Source organism: Nerophis ophidion, linkage group LG11 (genome assembly GCF_033978795.1).
Source record: "Nerophis ophidion isolate RoL-2023_Sa linkage group LG11, RoL_Noph_v1.0, whole genome shotgun sequence".
Classification (NCBI taxonomy): Eukaryota; Metazoa; Chordata; class Actinopteri; order Syngnathiformes; family Syngnathidae; genus Nerophis; species Nerophis ophidion.
In genome coordinates this window covers 8714025-8739476 of record NC_084621.1, presented here as the reverse complement: position 1 = coordinate 8739476, position 25452 = coordinate 8714025, and the positions used below count along the sequence as shown (strand labels likewise).

The 25452-nt window shown below is 40.7% G+C and overlaps 1 protein-coding gene across 3 annotated transcripts in view; it reads right to left on the bottom strand.

The window, feature by feature from the left end:
* Positions 1 to 21889, bottom strand: part of LOC133561620 (meprin A subunit beta-like) — a 56319-nt gene extending 34430 nt beyond the window's left edge. Inside the window, exons 1-8 of one of the 3 annotated variants that reach the window (XM_061915027.1) lie at positions 21736 to 21889; positions 14057 to 14147; positions 13909 to 13986; positions 13813 to 13840; positions 10737 to 10775; positions 10624 to 10646; positions 10460 to 10538; positions 4134 to 4251 (exon numbers count right to left, since the gene is read on the bottom strand). In XM_061915027.1, coding sequence (XP_061771011.1) covers positions 4134 to 4251; positions 10460 to 10538; positions 10624 to 10646; positions 10737 to 10775; positions 13813 to 13840; positions 13909 to 13986; positions 14057 to 14071 — 380 coding nt within the window. In that variant the 5' untranslated portion in view covers positions 14072 to 14147; positions 21736 to 21889. The remainder of the gene's footprint in view (positions 1 to 4133; positions 4252 to 10459; positions 10539 to 10623; positions 10647 to 10736; positions 10776 to 13812; positions 13841 to 13908; positions 13987 to 14056; positions 14148 to 21735) is intronic. The other 2 variants (XM_061915026.1, XM_061915028.1) reach the window with 2 other exon arrangements.
* Between the last annotated feature and the right edge of the window lie 3563 nt (positions 21890 to 25452).

The window sequence follows — 25452 nt, the reverse complement described above, 5'->3', positions numbered from 1 at the left end:
CCCAAATATTTACTTGAGTAAAAGTAAAAAGTATGTTGTGAAAAAACTACTCAAGTACTGAGTAACTGATGAGTAACCTGTTTGTTTAATGATTACGGCAACAAATAATGCACAAAAACATAAAAATAGCAATGAGCAAATTCAGAGCCAGGAATATCTCTTAAGCAACTAAAACAATAATATATATTAAATAACAGTACATTAAAATAAAAAAAATAAGGCCAATTGAGCCACAATAACTTGACAGCACCATAGGCTCAGTAGGCATTCATCGATTGATAGAAACTTGTATTAGTAGATTGCACAGTTCAGTACATATTCCGTACAATTGACCACTAAATGGTAACACCCCAATAAGTTTTTCAACGTTAATCAATTACTTAATAAATGACCAAGTCGAGGTGATCTACCTCATATATACATACACACACATATCATATATATATATTTATATATATATATATATATATATATATATATACAGTATATAATGTATAGTTATTTATTTTGCCGTTTTTGTTGACATGTTAAAGGTGTTTTAATGAATATACATGCGTGTTTAACATATAGATTCCTATCTTTCATGAAGACAAGAATATAAGTTAGTGTATTACCTGATTCTGATGACTTGCATTGATTGGAATCAGACAGTATAGTGCTGATAATGTCCACATTTTCAAATGGAGGAGAAAAAAAGTTCCTCCTTTCTGTCTAATACCACATGAAAGTCGTTGGTTTTTGGCATCTTATTTGTCCAGCTTCCATATTCGTTTTTATACACTTTACAAGAAATACATTGGCGGCAAACTCCGTAGTTTGCTAGCTTGTATGCGCTGGCTTTCGGAGACTCTTATTTTGTTAGCGCAGGCGCGATGGAGCGGCGCTTTTATTGTGAAGACAGGAACTGTGCGATCAGTCTTTAGGCTTTTGACGGGAAGTACGGTTGAAATAAAAAGTGTATTTTTTCCTTTACACTTTTGATTGATTTATTGAAACTTTTATTAGTAGATTGCACAGTACAGTACATATTCCGTACAATTGACCACTAAATGGTAACACCCCAATAAGTTTTTCAACTTTTTGGGTCCGATTCGACATGTGACGGTCATGTGACCGCCTGGTTTTGTTTGATTGGTCCAACGTCACCAGTGACTACATTTGATTGGTTAAACGCAGGCATGCGTAGATTCTACTTAGAATGCGTGTCTGACAAAATCAAAACAAACAAAGCGTGCATTAACAGATCGATAAAAAAAAAAGTAGCGAGTAACGAGCTGATTGTAGATAAATGGAACGGAGTAAAAGTGGCGTTTCTTCTCTATAAATATACTCAAGTAAAAGTAAAAGTATGTTGCATAAAAACTACTCTTAGAAGTACAATTTATCCCAAAAGTTACTCAAGTAGATGTAACGGAGTAAATGTAGCGCGTTACTACCCACCTCTGGCTATGATTGGGTATAAAAACAGCTTCCCAAAAAATGCTCAGTCTTTCACAAGAAAGGATGGGGCGAGGTACACCCCTTTGTCCACAACTGCGTGAGCAAATAGTCAAACAGTTTAAGAACAACCTTTCTCAAAGTGCAATTGCAAGAAATTTAGGGATTTCAACATCTACGCTCCATAATATCATCAAAAGGTTCAGAGAATCTGGAGAAATCACTCCACGTAAGCGGCATGGCCGGAAACCAACATTGAATGACCGTGACCTTCGATCCCTCAGACGGCACTGTATCAAAACCCGACATCAATCTCTAAAGGATATCACCACATGGGCTCAGGAACACTTCAGAACACCACTGTCACTAAATACAGTTTGTCGCTACATCTGTAAGTGCAAGTTAAAGCTCTACTATGCAAAGCGAATGTGACATGGTCCAAGTCTTGGACCATGTCACATTCTGGTTTTGTTTCAGTTTTGTTATCACAGCCTGTTTTTGTATTTGACATCTTTAGTTCCCGGTTGTGTGAAGCGACCGGAATGAGAATCAGCACCTCCAAGTCCGAGTCCATGGTTCTCGCCCGGAAAAGGGTGGAATGCCATCTCCGGGTTGGGAGGAGACCCTGCCCCAAGTGGAGGAGTTCAAGTACCTAGGAGTCTGGTTCACGAGTGAGGGAAGAGTGGATCTTGAGATCGACAGGCGGATCGGTGCGGCGTCTTCAGTAATGCGGACGTTGTATCGATCCGTTGTGGTGAAGAAGGAGCTGAGCCGGAAGGCAAAGCTCTCAATTTACCGGTCGATCTACGTTCCCATCCTCACCTATGGTCATGACCAAAAAGATAAGATCACGGGTACAAGCGGCCCAAATGAGTTTGGGTCTCTCCCTTAGAGATAGGGTGAGAAGCTCTGCCATCCGTGAGGAACTCAAAGTAAAGCCGCTGCTCCTTCACATGGAGAGGAGCCAGATGAGGTGGTTCGGGCATCTGGTCAGGATGCCACCCGAACGCCTCCCTAGGGAGGTGTTTAGGGCACGTCCGACCGGGGAAGACCCAGGACACGTTGGGAAGACTATGTCTCCCGGCTGGCCTGGGAACGCCTCGGGATCCCCCGGGAAGAGCTAGACGAAGTGGCTGGGGAGAGGGAAGTCTGGGTTTCCCTGCTTAGGCTGCTGGCCCCGCGACCCGACCTCGGATAAGCGGAAGAAGATGGATGGATGGAGTTCCCGGTTGCACTTCCTGGTTTGTTTCGGTTGCCTAGCATTTAGTGTCACCTGTTTCTGGTTTTTGATCACGCGCACCTGCCCCTGATGATTTCTGCCCCTATATATGCCTGTCTTTGTTTGCCTTTCGTTCTCGGACTATAGTTTGCCTCACGCAACAGATGACGTCTCATTCCCGCATTGAGGTAAAGTACTTTTGTGATTCGATTAGCTTCCAGGCTATTTTGCTTATTTCCTTGTCCCTAGTTTAGATACTAGCACTTTCTGTTCTTTCTAGCTCCTATGCTAAGTTCTGTTGGTTTGTCTATAGTGCCTTATGCAAGTGTTTTGGTTATTAGTTTATTTTTGTAGTCAGAAATAAATCATCATTCCTACCTTTACACTGTGTTCCATCTCCACTGCACCACGAGAACGCAAACACACGCCACGATGTCACCTAGACGTCACAGCGAAAGCCATTTATCAACAACATCCAAGAACGCTGCCGGCTTCTTTGGGCCCAAAATCATCTTAAATGGACGGATGCAAAGTGGAAAAGTGTTCTGTGGTCTGACGAGTCCACATTTCAAATTTTGGGGGGAAATATCCGACATCGTGTCATCCGGACCAAAGGGGAAGCGAACCATCCAGACTGTTATCGACGCAAAGTTGAAAAGCCAGCATGTGTGATGGTATGGGGGTGTATTAGTGCCCAAGGCATAGGTAACTTACACATCTGTGAAGGCACCATTAATGCTGAAAGGTACATACAGGTTTTGGAACAACATATGCTGCCATCTAAGCGCCGTCTTTTACATGGACGCCCCTGCTTATTTAAGCAAGACAATGCCAAGCCACATTCAGCACGTGTTATAACAGCGTGGCTTTGTAATAAAAGAGTGTGGGTACTTTCCTGGCCCGCCTTTAATCCAGACCTGTCTCCCATCGAAAATGTTTGGCGCATTATGAAGCGCAAAGTATGACAGCAGAGACCCCGGACTGTTGAAGGACTGAAGCTCTACATAAAACAAGAATGGGAAAGAATTCCACTTTCAAAGCTTCAACAATTAGTTTCTTCAGTTCCCAAATGTTTATTGAGTGTTGTTAAAAGAAAAGGTGATGTAACACAGTGGTGAACATGCCCTTTCCCAACTACTTTGGCACGTGTTGCAGCCATGAAATACTAAGTTAATTATTATTTGCAAAAAAAAAATAGTTTATGAGTTTGAACATCAAATATGTTGTCTTTGTAGCATATTCAACTGAATATGGCTTGAAAAGGATTTGCAAATCATTGTATTCTGTTTATATTTACATCTAACACAATTTCCCAACTCATATGGAAACGGGGTTTGTATTTGCTTGAAATAAACTGCATGTTTTTGCTAATACTATTTTATTTTTTCAAAATGACAGCAAAAAGGCTTAACATATTTCTTCAAACGATGCATTTGAACTGTTAGGAATGTTCGGAATACAAAGAAATAACACTTACCCATTGAATTTCTTAACAGAAATGTAGTATTTCTCAGAATTCCTCGGCTTGAAGTCAATGCAGGACTTAAGTCTGAACTGTTCAAAAGCTCGAAGGGTGACTCCTTTAGCGTTCATATCTTTTAAGGAAAGAACAAATGAAAGGTAAATTATTGAATTTGGTTGTTAAAATGAAGACTGTTTTTATGGATTTTACATTTACTTTTTATGGAATGTTGCCCAACATCCACAATCCTTATGAGACAAGAATGCATATTTACCTAGTCTGTGCATTGTAAATAGTAAGAAAAATATAATTCATATAGAACAATTCACCAGATACAATAAATTCCCTAACCTCTTGTGTCTTTATTTCCAAGTCCCCCTGAGGTAAAAGGATTTCTTTTGTTGGACTCTTACCCTGCTCAGTGTGCCCTGGCCCTTTCTCCTGCCGACCACTGAGGAACCTATTTTGTCCAGATTTCATGGTGTGCCTTTCTGCCCTATCGCCCTTAGTTATCCTTTTTTTTCTAATGAAATGTTTTCATTTTTGGTAATTACACCTAGTCTCCTGTCTCTGCATCCTGGGGTCACCCCCACTTGATCAAGACCTTAACAGAGGGTGGATTGAATTTAAAAAATCTTCAAGCGATGGACCGTTCCTTGGAAGACTCTTTTTTAATTTTTTTGATTAATCAGTCCAACAAAATAATACACAATAATATCATAATAATACAATTTAATTTCCAAAACCAAACCCGACCCAGCAACATTTAGAAAAGCAATTAAAAGGGCAATTGAGTTTAGATAATAATGAGTCATATATTGAATATGGGATCCATTATTTAAATTTGTTTCAACTATCAAATTAACCTACAATCTGACTTATTTGATCTTTTTGGACAATATTGGACACAATGTGTTGTCTCTGGGAGTCACTGTAACACTATTATTCATTTTTTAAATGTTTTTATTTAATTTTTTATAAATGGCTCTGATGATAATGTAAATAAGGGATTTCTAATCACTGTGATGTTAGAATTCTTATTAATATTGACAACGTTGTTGATGTTATTAATTTTTGTTTGACTGCTTTTGGATTGCTTTGTGTCATGTTTGTGTATCTTCTCAATTGCTCTGTTCTGGTTGCTAAAATGGATCATGAACAAGACCGATAAAATATATTCAACCTTTTTCTTCTTCTCAAATAAAATATTACCCTTTTTGCCAATTTAAAAACAATACATATTGACATCACTTTTCATACATTTATATATTCCATTACAGTTTGCAAGCTGCGATGAGGTGGCCACTTGTCCAGGGTGTACCCCTCCTTCCGCCCGAATGCGAGCTGCAATAGGCTCCCGCGACCCCGAGAGGGACAAGCGGTAAAATTTTTTGGATACTTTAAAATAGGAAACTTGTCTCGTAATAATAATAATATATTTTATTGGTAAAAAGCTCTTTACATTGAGCAAACAACCTCAAAGTTCTACAGTGTAATAAAAAATAAATATAATAACAATAAAGATAATAAAAATAAAACTTAGAACAGCTGAATAGCTAGAACAAGTATGCATATATCTATAAAAAATATGTTTTAAAAAGAAGGGTTTTTAAGCCTTTAAAAAAAAAACATTCACAGTCTGTGGTGGCCTCAGGTGGTCAGGGAGAGCGTTCCACAGACTGGGAGCGGCAGAGCAGAAAGGCCGGTCTCCCATAGTGAGTAGCTTTGTCCTTGGAGGTTGGAGGGGCTTAGCCTGTTTGGAGCGGAGGTCCTGTTAAATAAAGCTCTCGTTGCACCGCAGGGTTCATGGGATTTGGCTGGCACGCATGACTCTTGCAGTCAGGTCCTTCTCGATGCCCTGACTGACCACAAAAATTTTCCGAAAAATGTAATTTTTTTTTAGCCATACCTGGCGTGCCTGCAAAATATCGGGACTTTTCGTGCATGTTCACCGCAGTGTGAGCGTGGTCGCATGCCAGAAAAGTAGTTCCTCTGTGTTAGCTCTTCTGATAAAATGCTACTGTAGCTTGGTTGATATATAATATAACCTCAGTAGAAGCATTTAAGTCCCGTCTTAAATCTCATTTGTATACTCTAGCCTTTAAATAGATGCCCCCTTTTAGACCAGTTGATCTGCCGTTTATTTTCTTTTCTTACCCCCTCTCCCTTGTGGAATGGGGTGGGGGGGGGGGGGGGGCACAGGTCCGGTGGCCATGGATGGAGTGCTGGCTTTCCAAAGTCGGGACCCGGGTTGGACCCGTCCCTGCTCGGGATGGTCTCCTGCTGGCCCCACTATGGTCTGGACTCTCACTATTATGTTAGATCCACTATGGTCTGGACTTTCACTATTATGTTAGATCCACTATGGACTGGACTCTCACTATTATGTTAGATCCACTATGGTATGGACTCTCACTATTATGTTAGATCCACTATGGACTGGACTCTCACTATTATGTTAGATCCACTATGGACTGGACTCTCACTATTATGTTGGATCCACTATGGACTGGACTTTCACAATATAATGCAAGACCCACTCGACGTCCATTTCATCCTGTCTCCCCAAGAGGGCCGGTGGTCAACCACATCTGCGGTCCTCTCCAAGGTTTTTCAAAGTCATTCAGATTGACATCCCACTGGGTTGTGAGTTTTTCCTTGCCCTTATGCGGGCTCTGAACCGAGGATGTCGTTGTGGCTTGGGCAGCCCTTTGAGACACGTGTGATTTAGTGCTATATGAATAAACATTGATTGATTGTTAATATGCTGGTCATGTAAATGGGGCATTTTTTGGATGTGTTTTTTTTAGAGGGCTTCATTCCATTGCCTGTATAGTTAGCCACCTCTTACTAGCAGTTTTTTACTATTTGCAACGCACAGAAGGTGTTGTTGTCTCATATGGAGTATGTCAGGGGTGTCCAAAGTGCGGCCCTGCGTGTAATTTTTTTAACGGCCTATAAGCACATTCTAAAAATACGATAAAAAAAAGAAGAAAAAAAAAGAAAAAGTGGTATAAAAGACTAAACAGGTGAAAAGTGACAAGAAAATGTTGCAATGTTGACTCTAATAACACAAAGCTGCCAAGCAGGCTGTTACTTTCTTTGAAAAATAAAAAATAAATAATCAAAATCAATGTCACATTAAATATTTCACTTTAAGATATTTTTTGGGGAAAATGTTGCATATCTTGTGTTTGCCATATAAAAACCAAACGTGTTTTTTTTCTAAAGAAGGGCTTAATAAGAACAAACATAAACAACAATAAAAGTTATAATTGACAGATGGATCTGAAGTTGATCTCAAGACGATTGTATTTAAAGTCAACGGTAAAAAAAAAAAAAAAAGTTTTTTTATTTTTAATCCTTTGGATCCCCAATAATTTTAGTGCAATTTTGTTTTTGTGTCATTGCTACAAAAATAACAACAAATTGAAATGAATGGTGTTATGTGTTTAAAGGGGAACATTATCACAATTTCAAAAGGGTTACAAACAATAAAAATCAGTTCCCAGTGGCTTGTTGTATTTTTTGAAGTTTTTTTCAAAATTTTACCGGTCTTGGAATATCCCTAAATAAAGCTTTAAAGTGCCTTAATTTCACTCTCTGCGAAGACACTGGCCATTTCCCCGTGACGTCACACAGTGCTGCCAATGTAAACAAACAATGGGAATACCACAGCAAGATATAGCGACATTAGCTCGGATTCAAACTCGGATTTCAGCGACTTAAGCGATTCAACAGATTACGCATGTATTGAAACAGATGGTTGGAGTATGAAAATATTGAAGAAGAAACTGAAGCTATTGAGCGAATAGCTATTGACGCTATTCATAGCCATAGCATGGCCGAATAGCTGCGTTAGCATCGCCGGTAAAATGTGCGGACCAAACGATCAGGACTTTCGCATCTTTTGACACTGGAGCAACTTAAATCCGTCGATTGGTAAGTGTTTGTTTCGCATTAAATGTGGGTGGAAGGAAACGTAATATAGTTGCAAATGCATCTACAGGTTATCCATACATCTTTGTGCCATGTCTACTTTAGCACCGCCGGTAAATAGCATGTTAGCATCGATTAGCGTAGCATGTTAGCATCGATTAGCTGGCAGTCAACATCAACAAAACTCACCTTTGTGATTTCGTTGACTATCGTTGCAAATGCATCTGCAGGTTATCCATACATCTCTGTGCCATGTCTGTCTTAGCATCGCCGGTCAAATGTGGAGACACTCTGGCACATTCAATGGGGGTCTGGCGGCAGACACTTTGGCATCTTGGGGCCAGTGGTGCAACTTGAATCCCTCCCTGTTAGTGTTGTTACACCCTCCGACAACACACCGACGAGGCATGATGTCTCCAAGGTTCCAAAAAATAGTCAAAAAAACGGAAAATAACAGAGCTGAGACCCGGTGTTTGTAATGTGAAAATGAAAATGGTGGGTGTGTTACCTCGGCGACGTCACATTCTGACGTCATCCCCTCCAGAGCGATAAACAGAAAGGCGTTTAATTCGCCAAAATACACCCATTTAGAGTTCGGAAATCGGTTAAAAAAATAGATGTTCTTTTATCTGCACCATCAAGGTATATATTGACGCTTACATAGGTCTGCTGATAATGTTCCCCTTTAAGGCTCCAATTATTCTATAATCTGAAATATTCCACTTTAAAATTCTATTGGGTGAAACTATTACATATTTTGTTTTTTTTTTCCATAAAAAAGAGGGTTTTCTTTGACAAAAAGGGCATACAACTCAAATCTATAAAAACGTTATATTGACAGCTAGACTTAATGTTGATCTAGAGCATGGGTGTCAAACTCTGGCCCCGTGTAATTTAATTTGGCCCTTGAGGCAATATCAATTTAGCATTAGAGCTGGCCCGCCGCTGTAACACCGCATTCACCGCTAATACTCATACTTGCCAACCCTCCTAATTTTCCCAGTAGACTCCCGAAGTTCAGTGCCCCTCCCGAAAATCTCCCGGGGCAACCATTCTCCCGAATTTCTACCGATTTCCACCTGGACAACTATATTGGGGGCGTGCATTTAAGGCACTGCCTTTAGCGTTCTCTACAACCTGTCGTCATGTTCGCTTTTCTTCCATACTAACAGCGTGTCACATAATATTTGTGGCTTTTACACACACACACACGCACAAGTGAATGCAATGCATACTTGGTCAACAGCCACTGAGGGTGGACAACTATATTGGGGGCATGCATTTAAGGCACTGCCTTTAGCGTTCTCTACAACCTGTCATCATGTTCGCTTTTCCTCCATACTAACAGGGTGTTACATAATATTTGTGGCTTTTACACACACACACACACACACACACACACACACACACACACACACACGCAAAAGTGAATGCAACACATACTTGATCAACAGCCATACAGGTCACACTGAGGGTGGCCGTATAAACAACTTTAACACTGTTACAAATAGTGTGAACCCACACCAAACAAGAATGACAAACACATTTCGGGTGAACATCCGCACCGTAACACAACAGAACAAATACCCAGAACCCCTTGCAGCACTGAGTCTTCCGGGAAACTTCCAGCTAACTGACCAATAATTAACGTTTTATTCATGCATTTTTCTCTTGCTACTTCAAGGCTTGAATGTTTGGTTCATTCATTATTGTTATTTTATTTTCAAATTTACTATTAGCCTGTGGAAAAAATGTGATATTTACCTCGGGAGATTGCAAATAGAAAAAAAGACATACAATTTTTATTTAGATTTTATTTGACATGCCATTGGTATTCTTTTAATTATTATTATTATCATTTGAAACTGGATTTTGCATGTTACTAAAGTTATATAAGCCTTGCTTGTTCAATATTTAATGCAAAACTTGTTTGGGTCCCTATTAAAAGGTTAATTTGTTCAACTTTGGCCCGCGGCTTTGTTCCGTTTAAAATTTTGGCCCACTCTGTATTTGAGTTTGACACACCTGTTCTAGAGATATAAACCTTGAATAACAATAATACAAAATAATGACAAATTTTGAATTTTTTTTTTTGACCAAAATCCTTAGGGGTCCCCGGGATCAAGCCTGAGTGGAGGCCTAAATGTATATTTTTACACATATATTGTATTGGGTTTTGAAATAAAAACATATCCAAATGGCCCCCGCTTGCTTTTTCAGTGAGCGGCCCTCAGTGGAAAAAGTTTGGACACCCCTGGAGTATGTGGATAATGGGCAAAATGACCCAACAAAGGGCAGTTTTCCTTTGAAGAATTCTAATCATATTTTTGCTGGAAGAACTTCCTTCAGTTTGGAAGACAGTTTACAAAGTCTTTTTGTAAGTGTAGGTGGGAAATATTTACCAAGGCGTTCATCCAGGACATAAGGGACAGGAGATGTCCACAACCGACTCTCCGAATTAATAGCACTTCTTTGTATTTGCTGTGGCCAATATTGACAGGAAGCAACAATTGAGATTGCATTTTTTACATTTTGATCATAAAAAATAAGGGAAGGAGAAACTCACCACAATGTCATCATGCAGAAGGTCTAAAAAAAAAAAAAAAGCAAATATGTTCGTATTTAACGGCTGCACAATGCTTTCTGGGTTCAATTATGGTGTTGAAATATCTACTTTACCCTTGTTTGCTTCAGTAATGTCTTTGTCTTCACCCATTTCTAGAAAAATACACAATAATGAGGTGTAACTAAATTACATTTATTCACGCATGAAATCCAATAAAAAAAAAAACAGTATATATATATATATATATATATATACATATATATATATATATATATATATATATATATATGTATATATATTTTAAAAAAAGATTAGAATTTTCTAAGTTGTGCTATTATTCCATCAGAATAATAACACATAAATGAATATTTTAAAACAACTATTTACAAAACCCAAAACCAGTGAAGTTGGCACGTTCTGTAAATGGTAAATAAAAACAGAATACAATGATTTGCAAATCATTTTCAACCTATATTCAATTGAATGGACTGCAAAGACAAGATACTTAACATTCAAATCAGAAAACATTGTTATTTTTTGCAAATATTAGCTCATTTGGATTTTGGCGACTGCAACATGTTTCCAAAAAGCTGGCACAAGTGGCAAAAAAGACTGGGAAAGTTGAAGAATGCTCGTCGAACACTTATTTGGAACATCCCACAGGTGAACAGACTAATTGGGAACAGGTGGGTGCATTAATTGGGTATAAAAGCAGCCTCCATGAAATGCTCAGTCATTCACGAACAAGGATGAGGTGAGGGTCACCACAAATTGTCAAGCTGTTTAAGAACAACATTTCTCAACTAGCTATTGCAAGGAATTTAGGGATTTCACCATCTACGGTTCGTAATATCATCAAAAGGTTCAGAGAATCTGAAGAAATCACTGCATGTAAGCGATGATATTAAGGACCTTCGATCCCTCAGGCGGTACTGCATCAAAAAGTGACATCGGTGTGTAAAGGAAATCACCACATGGCCTGAGGAAAACTTCAGAAAACCACTGTCAGTAACTACAGTTTGTTGCTAAATCTGTAAGTGCAAGTTACAACTGTACTATGTAAAGCGAAAGCCATTTATCAACAACACCCGGAAACATATCCGGCTTTGCTGGGCCTGAGCTCATCTATGACGAGTCCACATTTCAAATTGTTTGGAAACTGTGGACGTTGTGTCCTCCGGAACAAAGAGGAAAAGATCCATACGGATTGTTCAAGGCACAGAGTTGAAAGGCCAGCATCTGTGATGGTATGGGGGTGTATTAGTGCCCAAGGCATGGGTAACTTACACATCTGTGAAGGCACATATGGGTTTTGGAGCAACATATGTTGCCATCCAAGCAGCGTTATCATGGACGCCCCTGCTTATTTCAGCAAGACAATGCCAAGCCACCTGTTAGAACAGCTTGGCTTCATAGTAAAAGAGTGCGGGTACTAGACTGGCCTGCTTGTAGTCCAGACCTGTCTCCCATTGAAAATGTGTGGCGCATTATGAAGCCTAAAATATGACAGCGGAGACCCCGGACTGTTGAACAACTTAAGCTGTACATCAAGTAAGAATGGGAAAAAATTCCACCTGAAAAGCTTCAAAAATTAGTTTCCTCAGTTCCCAAATGTTTACTGAGCGTTGTTAAAAGGAAAGGTGATGTAACACAGTGGTAAAAATGCCCCTGTGCCCACTTTGTTGCTTCCATTAACTTCAAAGTTAATGATTATTTGCAAAGAAAATTACGTTTTTCAGTTCGAACATCTTGTCTTTGCAGTCTATTCAATGGAATATAAGTTGAAAAGGATTTGCAAATTATTGTATTCTGTTTTTATTGACTATTTAAACAATGTGCCAACTTCACTGGTTTGGGGTTTTGCATTTAAAATAGGGGTGGGCAAATTAATGCGTTAATTATGAGTTAACTCATCAATCTATTAACGCCGACAATTATTTTATCGCACATTTGCGTATGTTGTTTACATGCTTTTATTTTGTTAACGCCTTTTCTTAACAAGATGGTGTGGAGGGGCTCTTGGTAAAGATGGAACATTTGGCAAAAATACCGGACAATTCTGCAAATTTCATGTCTGGCTTACAGCGTGGTCACTCCGGGATCACTTACGACTGCCAGACAATTCTGGATGTGGATAGATCGGGCCGTTTTGGACTGAATGAGGCGTGCTTGCTAGACCGGCTAGCTAGCATGGGAATACTTTGCCGGCTACATCCAGCGGCCTGTGAAGCAGCGGAGTATATGTGTTGTCTGTCTATTTATGAATAATGCAGACCAGGAGTGTTGGCTGAGTTCTTAACGTTTGCTTTCAGAGCGTGCATATCACAACATACAAGATGCCGTCATGGCGACACAACCTATACCGGGCTACCGCGCATGCTCCTCACTCCTATTGCATGCTGGGTAGGGTAGTTCTTTTTTTCCCTGGCTCATAACATCACAATATAGTACCATGTATATGATGCCTTCAGTTTATCAAAGCACCAAGCAAACAATCGGAAAATTCCCATCATATCAATTCCTAGATATGGTCATAATTATTTTAAGTGCACTACGCAGAATAAACACAACATTATTAATATTGCTACTACAGATAATTTGATCAAAAATTCCCTAAAACAGCCCACTACCTATAATATAGGTTTTTTAAACATAAGATCCCTGTTAAAAAAAAAAATGTTTCTGCTGTTACCTCAGAAATTGCCTGTTCAGATGTTATGATTGTGGTTCAGAGATTTGTATGTAGATTATATTTATTTTCCATAACAAACAGGAGAACTTAAATACCCTGGCAGTGGCAATAAGCTTAAATGTTTGTATTTACATTTTTGGAGTAGATTTTCATCAAATATGCTATTTAACTGCTACTGTTTAACAAGGACTGATTTAAATTGTGTTTGCACAACAAATGTTTTGGCGCTTTTGTTCATGTGGGAGAATATTCCAATAAAGGTGCACTACACACTACTTTTGAATTCATTATTGGGCTTTGCGTATACAATGCAGTTAATCGCGATTAATCGGGGAAATAGTGCGATTAACTTACATTAAAATTTTTAATCGTTGCCCAGCCCTAATTTAAAGATAGCTGTTCAATTGATAAAACATCAACAGATAAGCTCATTGCATTTTAAATAAGATGCAAATAAACTTCAGTGTCTACATTTGAATTAAAACAACAAAACTTACCCGTAATCTCTGGTGCCATCTGTGAAAACTAAGCAAACATATTTTCATATTAGAATTGTGCGATTCTTTTGAGAATAAAGCCGCGCAAAATCTTACCTCGGGAACAGGCGAGCCTGTTGAAACGACCAAGGTCACCAGCAGGAAAATGAAGCCTCTCATCCTTACCAGTCCAAACTAAACATAAAATAAGATGTTTACAACATTTAAAGTGAAACTAAATATTACTATACCGTACTCGTAGTACCTCTGCCTCGACCATTGTCCGAATGAGCTGGAGGAGAACTTATAAGGTCGCCTGAATGCCCGCTCGTTGTTACATCTTTCGTCACGTGCACCTGTTGAAAAGCACACAATGTCCAAAACATTCCAGACTCACATGTAGATACCACCTATCTGATTGAAATGATGCATCACTGTATCTACTTCAGTGAATCTACACAGCAGATGTGTCAATGTAGATTTGATTTGTATTTGTATTTATATTAGCTGGTTGCCATAACAACCCACTAGTCTACCTGGGGTTCGCGAACGCAATACAATCGCACGTAAAAGTGTATAATTATAACGACAATACAGAAACAAATGAAAGCAAACAATTTACACTCACAGAATAATAAAGTCCATATAAGTATAACTACACAATACAAAACCAAACACAAATCATTATAACACACAAACTAATTTATAACCATCCATCTTCTTCCGCTTATCCGAGGTCAGGTCGCGGGGGCAGCAGCCTAAGCAGGGAAGCCCAAACTTCCCTCTCCCCAGCCACTTCGACTAGCTCCTCCCGGGAGATCCAGAGACGTTCCCAGGCCAGCCGGGAGACATAGTCTTCCCGACATGTCCTGGGTCTTCCCCGGTTGGACGTGCCCTAAACACCTCCCTAGGGAGGCGTTCGGGTGGCATCCTGACCAGATGCCCGAACCACCTCATCTGGCTCCTCTCGATGTGAAGGAGCAGCGGCTTTACTTTGAGTTCCTCCCGGATGGCAGAGCTTCTCACCCTATCTCTAAACTCATTTCGGCCGCTTGTACCCGTGGTCTTATCCTTTCGGTCATGACCCAAAGCTCATGACCATAGGTGAGGATGGGAAGGTAGATCGACCAGTAAATTGAGAGCTTTGCCTTCCGGCTCAGCTTCTTTTTCACCACAACGGATCGATACAACGTCCGCATTACTGAAGACGCCGCACCGATCCGCCTGTCGATCTCACGATCCACTCTTCCCCCACTCGTGAACAAGACTCCGAGGTACTTGAACTCCTCCACTTGGGGCAGGGTCTCCTCCCCAACCCAGAGATGGCACTCCACCCTTTTCCGGGCGAGAACCATGGACTCGGACTTGGAGGTGCTGATTCTCATTCCGGTCGCTTCACACTCGGCTGCGAACCGATCCAGTGAGAGCTGAAGATCCTGGCCAGATGAAGCCATCAGGACCACATCATCTGCAAAAAGCAGAGACCTAATCCTGCTGCCACCAAACCGGATCCCCTCAACGCCTTGACTGCGCCTAGAAATTCTGTCCATAAAAGTTATGAACAGAATGGGTGACAAAGGGCAGCCTTGGCGGAGTCCAACCCTCTCTGGAAACGTGTTCGACTTACTGCCGGCAATGCGGACCAAGTTCTGACACTGATCATACAGGGAGCGGACCGCCACAATAAGACAGTCCGAAACCCCATACTCTCTGAGCACTCCCAACAGGACTTCCCAAGGGACACGGTCGAATGCCTTCTCCAAGTCCACATGTAGACTGGTTGGGCAAACTCCCATGCACCCTCAAGAACCCTGCCGAGAGTATAGAGCTGGTCCACAGTTCCACGACCAGGACGAAAACCACACTGTTCCTCCTGAATCCGAGGTTCGACTATCCGGCGAAGCCTCCTCTCCAGTACACCTGAATAGATCTAATTACAGACTCAGATAAAATATTACTTTCCTTTTAAAAAACGGTTTACTTTCAATGCTGGTGAGAATTCGAGGCAGGTTATTCCAGAGCGATACAGTTCTATAAATAGAAGATTTCCTGCAAAGAGAAGTTCATAAAGACTTTTAGGGCGATGCGTCCGTCAGAGTTTGGGAAATGTTGACTTGATTCTGTTATGCAGGTTTTATTGGTTAAATACCGTGTGTTAGAACTTGTGACTGTGGACATAATTGGCAAACATGACAAGAATCAAAGGACACAAAAATCTGTATTTCCTTGTGTTTATTTACTGAAACATAGACATCAGATTGTTCTTTGGTGTTTATTCAAATCCTAACTTTGACTTAAAACTCTCAATCCCTACCTCTAACCCCTAACACCAACACCGACACTAACCTACACCCATTGCAACACAAGCCAAAATGGCCGCTTTAGTTTACTAAATTGCAATTTTTAATTTCCTGCAAAGTATCCTGTTGAAAACGTCGCAGAATGATGACGCGTATGATGACGTGTGCGCGTGACGTCACCGGTGGTAGCGGACATGTTCTCCCAGCACCGATCACGGCTAAAAGTAGTCTACTTTAATCACATAATTACACAGTATTCTGGACATCTGTGTTGCTGAATCTTTTGCAATTTGTCCAATTAATAATGGAGACGTCAAAGAAGAATGCTGTTGGTGGAAAGCGGTGGATTGCAGCTGTCTTTAGCAACCAAAACACAGCCGGTGTTTCTTTGTTTGTTGTGAAGCTTTATTATGGAACAGAGCGGTCAAGCGAACATGTTTCTCTACCACATGTCAACAGGCAGGTGTCCGTGAGAAAAAAAATTGTGGTAATAAGTCGGCTCTTACCGTCGTTCCTCCTGCAGCTGTCATCAAAAGAGGCAGCTGCGACTTTCTTGTCTCCTCTATGGCTTCCCTCAGAGACACTGGCGGTCGCCACACCCCTCCGACTTTCAGGTATGAATATAAAATCTCACTAAAACACTAGTAACACAATAAGCAGATAAGGGATTTTCCAGAATTATCCTAGTAAATGTGTCTAATAACATCTGAATCGCTCCCACTGCCCTCTTCTTTTTTTTTTCTAGTCCTTCACTCTCACTTTCCTCATCCACGAATATTTCATCCTCGCTCAAATTAATGGGGAAATCGTCGCTTTCTCGGTCCGAATCGCTCTGGCTGCTGGTGGCCATGATTGAAAACAATGTTCAGATGTGAGGAGCTCCACAACCCGTGACGTCACGCGCACATCGTCTGCTACTTCCGGTACAGGCAAGGCTTTTTTATTAGCGACCAAAAGTTGCAAACTTTATCGTGGATGTTCTCTACTAAATCCTTTCAGCAAAAATATGGCAATATGGCGACATGATCAAGTATGACACATAGAATGGACCTGCTATCCCCGTTTAAATAACAACATCTCATTTCAGTAGGCCTTTAACTTATTACTGCACTCTAACCCTAAACCCAACCCAACAGAACCCTATTACCGACCGTTTCTCAACCTCAAACTTAAACCTAAATCTAATCCTACGGTAACTCGACTGTCTTGCCCATTTTGCCAGAAGCAAAAGAAGCTGCTTAATCATTCCGTGCACCTTGACAGACCGGATGTAATCTTTCTAGGCCTCCCTCGTTACATAAGTACACATAATCATCAAACAACCACTCACCTTAGTGCCACTTGTACTCTTGAAACACTGCCCTAACATGAGTGAAACTTGAATAGCACTTTTTTTACCCTCAAGGTATTCAAATTGCTTTGACACTATTTCCACATTCACCCATTCACACACACACACACACACACACACACACACACACACACACACACACACACACACACACACACACACACACACACACACACACACACACACACACACACACACACACACACACTCTCTCTAATGGAGGGAGCTGCCATGCAAGGCCCTAACCACAATCAGGAGCAAGGGTGAAGTGTCTTTCTCAAGGACACAATGTTAGTGACTAGGAAGGCACCCCCCAAAAATAGCTTTTGTATTTGAAACATGTACAAACCCCGTTTCCATAGGAGTTGGGAAATTGTGTTAGACGTAAATATAAACAGAATACAATGATTTGCAAACCATTTTCAACCCATATTCAGTTGAATATGCTACAAAGACAACATATTTGATGTTCAAACTCATAAACTTTATTTTTTTTTGCAAATAATAATTAACTTAGAACTTTCATGGCTGCAACACGTGCCAAAGTAGTTGGGAAAGGGCATGTTCACCACTGTGTTACATCACCTTTTCTTTTAACAACACTCAATAAACGTTTGGGAACTGAGGAAACTAATTGTTGAAGCTTTGAAAGTGGAATTCTTTCCCAGTCTTGTTTTATGTAGAGCTTCAGTCCTTCAACAGTCCGGGGTCTCCCCTGTTGTATTTTACGCTTCATAATGCGCCACACATTTTCCATGGGAGACAGGTCTGGACTGCAGGCGGGCCAGGAAGGTACTCGCACTCTTTTTTTTTACAAAGCCACGCTGTTGTAACACGTGCTGAAAGTGACTTGGCATTGTCTTGCTGAAATAAGCAGGGGCGTCCATGAAAAAGACGTCGCTTAGATGACAACATATGTTGTTCCAAAACCTGTATGTACCTTTCAGCATTAATGGTGCCTTCACAGATGTGTAAGTTACCCATGCCTTGGGCACTAATGCACCCCCATACCATCACAGATGCTGGCTTTTCAACTTTGCGCCTATAACAATCCGGATGGTTATTTTCCTCTTTGGTCCGGATGACACCATGTCCACAGTTTCCAAAAACAATTTGAAATGTGGACTCGGCAGACCACAGAACACTTTTCCACTTTGCATCAGTCCATCTTAGATGATCTCGGACCCAGAGAAGCCGGCTACGTTTCTGGATGTTGTTGATAAATGGCTTTCGCTTTGCATAGTAGAGCTTTAACTTGCACTTACAGATGTAGCGACGACCTGTAGTTACTGACAGTGGTTGTCAGAAGTGCTCCTGAACCGATTTGGTGATATCTTTTACACACTGATGTCATTTTTTTGATGCAGTACTGTCTGAGGTATCGGAAGTCCGTAATATTATCGCTTCTGTGCAGTGATTTCTCCAGATTCTCTGAACCTTTTGATGATTTTACGGACAGTAGATGGTGAAATCCCCTAAATTCCTTGCAATATCTATTTGAGAAACGTTGTCCTTAAACTGTTGGACAATCTTCTCGCCCATTTGTTCTTAAAGCGGTGACCCTCGCCCCGTCCTTGTTTGTGAATGACTGAGCGTTTCATGGAAGCTGCTTTTATCCCCAATCATGGCACCCACCTGTTCCCAATTAGCCTGCACACCTGTGGGATGTTCCAAATAAGTGTTTTGATGAGCATTCCTCAATCTTCTCAGTCTTTTTTGCCACTTGTGCAAGCTTTTTGGAAACACGTCGCAGGCATCAAATTCCAAATGAGTTAATATTATCTTGTCTTTGTGGTCCATTCAATTGAATAAAGGATGAAAAGGATTTGCAAATCATTGTGTTTTGTTTTTATTTAGCATTTACACAACGCGCCAACTTCACTGGTTTTGGGTTTCACTGGTTTTGGGTTTTGTATGGTGTAAGGCAGGGGTGTCCAAAGTGCGGCCCGGGGCCCATTTGCGGCCCCCAGGTAACCCGCCAACCATTCTGGAAATACTATTGAAAAAAAAGTAGAATGAGGTGAAATCTAACGGGGGAAAAGTTGCAGAGTTGACACAAAGCTGCCATGCAGGCTGTTTGTTATTCTTTGGTTTTTATTTATTTTGCTGTTATTGCCGATTCTAAAAAAAAAAAAAAAAAAAGGAAAACATTTTTTTTTTAAATATAATGAATTATTGACCTATTTAAGGCTTTAATTACTTCAAATATTTCGCTTTATGTTTCATGTGGACAATATTATGTGCATATACTGTCTAGTTGCCATAGAAAAACAGTGTTTTCTTTGACAAAAGAGCATAAAACCAACAAAATAATAGTTCAAATGTAAAATGGACGGATATATCTGAAGTTGATCTCGTAACTTAAGTGCTGGAAGTAAAACAAATAATAATAAAAATGTATCACTTTATGAGTGGGGGACCTTTTGGATCCCAAAGATATTTAGTGGGATTTTGTTTATTTTTCACTGTGATTACTCAGAAATAATCCATCCATCCATTTTCTACCGCTTATTCCCTTTCGGGGTCGCGGGGGGCGCTGGCGCCTATCTCAGCTACAATCGGGCAGAAGGCGGGGTACACCCTGGACAAGTCGCCACCTCATCGCAGGGCCAACACAGATAGACAGACACCATTCACACTCACATTCACACACTAGGGCCAATTTTAGTGTTGCCAATCAACCTATCCCCAGGTGCATGTCTTTGGAGGTGGGAGGGGCCTATCCCCAGGTGCATGTCTTTGGAAGTGGGAGGAAGCCGGAGTACCCGGAGGGAACCCACGCATTCACGGGGAGAACATGCAAACTCCACACAGAAAGATCCCGAGCCTGGATTTGAACCCAGGACTGCAGGACCTTCGTATTGTGAGGCAGACGCACTAACCCCTCTTCCACCGTGAAGCCCCTCAGAAATAATAATACATTTAAATCAATGGTGTCCTGCTTTATTGATCTTTTTAGGGCTCCAATTACTTCAGATCAAACATTGCTTTATGAATGTTTTGGGCAATGGGGGAAATACTGCATATTTCAGTTTTACTAGAAAAAACAAAGTTGTCTTTGACTGAAAAGGCATAAAATTAGGGATGCACCGAAATGAAAATTTGTGGCCGAAGCCGGATAAAACTTAAACGCTTGGCCGAAGGCCGAATACCGAATAACGAATGGCAGTTTTTCACAATTTTTTTAATATTGCATAAATAGCCTAGAATAAATATTTAGACATGTTTTTCAAAAAAAGAATTTTTTTGGGGAATATTGACATTTTTTTAATATTCCAGTAGCCTTTGCTTTTCAAAAAAAGCACAAAGTTTTTCATTTATATTAGGCCTTCAAACAAAACATGCATTCCAAAAAAAAAATAAAGTGCTTTAAAGTGGATAAACCCACAACAAATGATTTATTGTCCTTTTGGCAAAAGTCTGCTTAGCCACAGTAGATATGCTAATAATGTAAACAGAAGGCTCAAGTAAATCTCAATAAGTGTGTGCTTGTAACCTCATACACTTATACAGGTACACAACATATCCCAACGTCACTGCACGTTGGTTGATTGCGTCACCGCGTCAAAAAATTGCGTCACACGCCACTATTCGGCCTTGTTTTTAACTCATTCCACCGAAGGCCGAATGTGGCTTTTTTTGCCATATTCGGCCGAATATATTCGGTTACCGATTAAAACCTTTTTTTTTCTTTTCTTTACTTTATATGAACCTGAAGTTGATATACAGATTTACTGTAAGCGTTACATAAAAAATGAAAATAATAATTTGACTTATTTTTAACATGTTAATGACGGAGACCCTTTATAGTCCCTGGGAGTCCTAAAGGTAAAAAAAAAAGAATCCATATATTTAGTTAGAAAATGAAAAAGATCTAAACAACCCCCGCATGTTTTAATTTTTCCGTGTGTGGCTCTCAGTGGAAAAAGTTTGGACACCCCTGGTGTAAGACTTGTCAGGTGTTGCTTGATGAGGCCGCTGCAGAGATAAAGGTGATGGCGGCGTGATGAGAGCTGAAACAAGTAAAGGTGATAACGTTCATAAAGCGCCTTTTGTGGTGGCACTATGTGCAGGACATATCGGGCAGTGAACGCAACAAATGCCATCCTCACCCCCCCCTACCTTCCGTCCTTTCAATGCGCCAACTCATGCATTCGGCCAGACTTCAACACACGTGCACACCAGTTGTGCGACTCCCCAGCCGACACACGCACACGTAAAAAAACTTAAAATTTGAATGATTGCAAGCTCAAACCACGGGGAAGCGGAATTAAAAAAAAAAAAAGCACTCACGGCGTACCTTCAAGTGCGCAGATGTCGCTGGATGAGGAGAATGTCTTCTAAAGGCCTCAAAACTGGATCATCTGGCTTTTGTGATGGCAACCCGACGTCACAGACTAATGTGGTGTTGTTCCTCCTCTCAGGTTGGTCGCTTCGGAGGCTACACCTTTCACAAAGAAGGCAGAGGAAAAAGTAACCCTTTGATGCTCGTAACGCTATCGCATTGTTTTGCATCTTGACGGAGGACATGAAAGAGTAAATCAGGGGTCACCAACCTTTTTGAAACCAAGAGCTACTTCTTGGGTACTGATTAATGCGAAGGGCTACCAGTTTGATACACACTTAAAGGCCTACTGAAATGAGATGTTCTTATTTAAACGGGGATAGCAGCTCCATTCTATGTGTCATACTTCATAATTTCGCCATATTGCCATATTTTTGCTGAAAGGATTTAGTAGAGAACATCCACGATAAAGTTGGCAACTTTTGGTCGCTAATAAAAAAGCCTTGCCTGTACCGGAAGTAGCAGACGATGTGCGCGTGACGTCACGGGTTGTGGAGCTCCTCACATCTGAACATTGTTTACAACAGGGGTGCCCACACTTTTTCTGCAGGCGAGCTACTTTTCAATTGACCAACTCGAGGGGATCTACCTCATTTATATATATCATTTATATTTATTTATTTATGAAAGAGACATTTTTGTAAACAAGTTAAATATGTTTAATGATAATACAAGCATGTGTAACACATATAGATGTCTTTCTTTCACGAAGACAAGAATATAAGTTGGTGTATTACCTGATTCTGATGACTTGCATTGATTGGAATCAGACAGTAATGATGATAACGCCCACATTTTCAAATGGAGGAGAAAAAAAGTTGTCCTTTCTGTACAATACCACATGAAAGTGGTTGGTTTTTGGCATCTAATTCATCCAGCTTCCATACACTTTACAAGAAAAACATTGGCGGCAAATTCCGTAGCTTGCTTGATTGACATTCACGGCACCCGAGGGTCTTGTGAGATGACGCTGGCTGCTGCCAGTTCATTATTATGAAAAAATGACAGAGAGGAAGGCGAGAAACACTTTTTATTTCAACAGACTTTCGCGCCGTCCCTTCCGTCAAAACTCTAAAGGCCGACTGCACATTTCCTATCTTCACAATAAAAGCCCTGCTTCATGCTGCCTGCGCTAAGAAAATAAGAGTCTCGGAAAGCTGGCGTGCACAAGTGATGTGCACGCCAGCTTTCTGAGGGATCGCTTGTGCACGCCAGTTTTCCGAGACTCTGTATTTAGTTAGCGCAGGCAGCATGAAGCAGGGCTTTTATTGTGAAGATAGGAAATGTGCAGTCGGCCTTTAGAGTTTTGACGGAAGGTACGGCGCGAGAGTCTGTTGAAATAAAAAGTGTTTCTCGCCTTCCTCTCGGTCATATTTTCATAATAATGATCTTGCAGCAGCCAGCGTCATCTCACAAGACCCTCCGGTACCGTGAATGTCATTTAAGTGACGTCTTGGTGAAGATTGATGATCACTCATTTTTAGGTCTTTTTTTTTAAAAGCCTGGATGGAGATCGACTGACACACCCCCCGCGGTCGACTGGTAGCTCGCGATCGACGTAATGGGCACCCCTGGTTTACAATCATGGCCACCAGCAGCGAGAGCGATTCGGACGGAGAAAGCGTCAATTTCCCCATTAATTTGAGCGAGGATGAACGATTCATGGATGAGGAAAGTGAGAGTGAAGGACTAGAAGAAAAAAGAAAAGAAAAACAAGACAAGGGCAGTGGGAGCGAATCCGATGTTATTAGACACATTTACTAGGATCATTCTGGAAAATCCCTTATCTGCGTATTGTGTTACTAGTGTTTTAGTGAGATTATATAGTCGTACCTGTAAGTCGGAGGAGTGTGGTGATTGCCAGTGTCTCTGAGGGAAGCCACGAAAGGGGCCAAGAGAGTTGCAGCTGCCTCTTTGACAGCTGCTGCAGGAACAACACAAGCTCCGCTCATGTCTACGGTAAGAGCCGACTTATTACCACCATTTTCTCACCGAAACCTGCCGGTTGACATGTGGTAGAGAACCATGTTCGCTTGACCGCTCTGTTCCATATTAAAGGTTCATCGTCATCTTTAGGGAATGTAAACAAGGAAACACCGGCTGTGTTTGTGTTGCTATAGGCGGCCGCAATACACGGCTTCCCACCTACATCTTTCTTCTTTGCCGTCTCCATTATTCATTGAACATATTGCAAAAGATTCAGCAACACAGATGTCCAAAATATTGTGTAATTATGCGATCAAAGCTCCTCACATCTGAACATTGTTTACAATCATGGCCATCAACAGCTAGAGCAATTCGGACCAAGAAAGCGATGATTTCCCCATTAATTTGAGCGAGGATGAAAGATTCATGGATGAGGAAAGTTGGAGTGAAGCACAAAAAAAAAGGCGACGGCTCCAGGCGACGGAAGCGTGAGCGATTCAGATGTTATTAGACACATTTACTAGGAAAATTCTGGAAAATCCCTTATCTGCTTATTGTGTTAATACTGTTTTAGTGAGATTATAAAGTCATACCTGAAAGTCGGAGGGCTGCGGTGAACGCCAGTATCTCTGAGAGAAGCTACAGGAGTAAATAAATGATAAATGGGTTGCACTTGTAGAGCACTTTTCTACCTTCAAGGTACTCAAAGCGCTTTGACACTACTTCCACATTTACCCATTCACACACACATTCACACACTGATGGAAGGAGCTGCCATGCAAGGCGCTAACCAGCACCCATCAGGAGCAAGGGTGAAGTGTCTTGCTCAAGGACACAAAGGACGTGACGAGGTAGGTACTAGGTGGGGATTGAACCAGGGACCCTCAGGTTGTGCACGGCCACTCTACCACTGCGCCACGCCGACCCCAAGATCACAGCTGCCTTTTTGACAGCTGCAGGAGGAGGCCGCATAATCCACTCAAGTCTCCGGTAAGAGCTGACTTAATATCACAATTTTCCCATCCAAAAACTTGCTGGTTGACGTAGACAAAACATGTTTGCTTGACCGCTCTGTGTTAAAGCTTCACAACAAACAAAGAAACACCGGCTGTGTTTCGGTGCTAAAGGCAGCTGCAATCCACCGCTTTCCACCAACATCTTTCTTCTTTGACGTCTCCATTATTAATTGAACGGATTGCAAAAGATTCAGCAACACAAAAGTCCAGAATACTGTGGAATCATGCGATGAAAAGAGACGACTTTTAGCCGTAAGTGGGCTAAAAACAAAAAAGGCATGTGTTGCAATGTTAATATTTCATCATTGATATATAAACTATCAGACTGCGTGGTCGCTAGTAGTGGCTTTCAGTAGGACTTTTAATAAATTGCCAGAAATAGCCAATTTGCTCAATTTATCTTTAACTCTAAGTTATTATTAATAATTAATGATATTTATATTTGTGGAAATACTGACCATTTTAATGATTTCTCACAACAAATATATAAAGAAACAGATAAATATTTTTGTAAATATATTCCGACTCTTTAAAATTCAAAATTCAACCGAAAAAAAATGAGAGAAAAACTATCTAATTCGAATCTTTATGAAAAAATTAAAAAAAGAATCATTAGTAATTTTTCCTGATTAAGATTAATTTTAGAATTTTGATGACATGTTTTAAATAGGTTAAAATCCAATCTGCACTTTGTTAGAATATATAACAATTTGGACCAAGCTA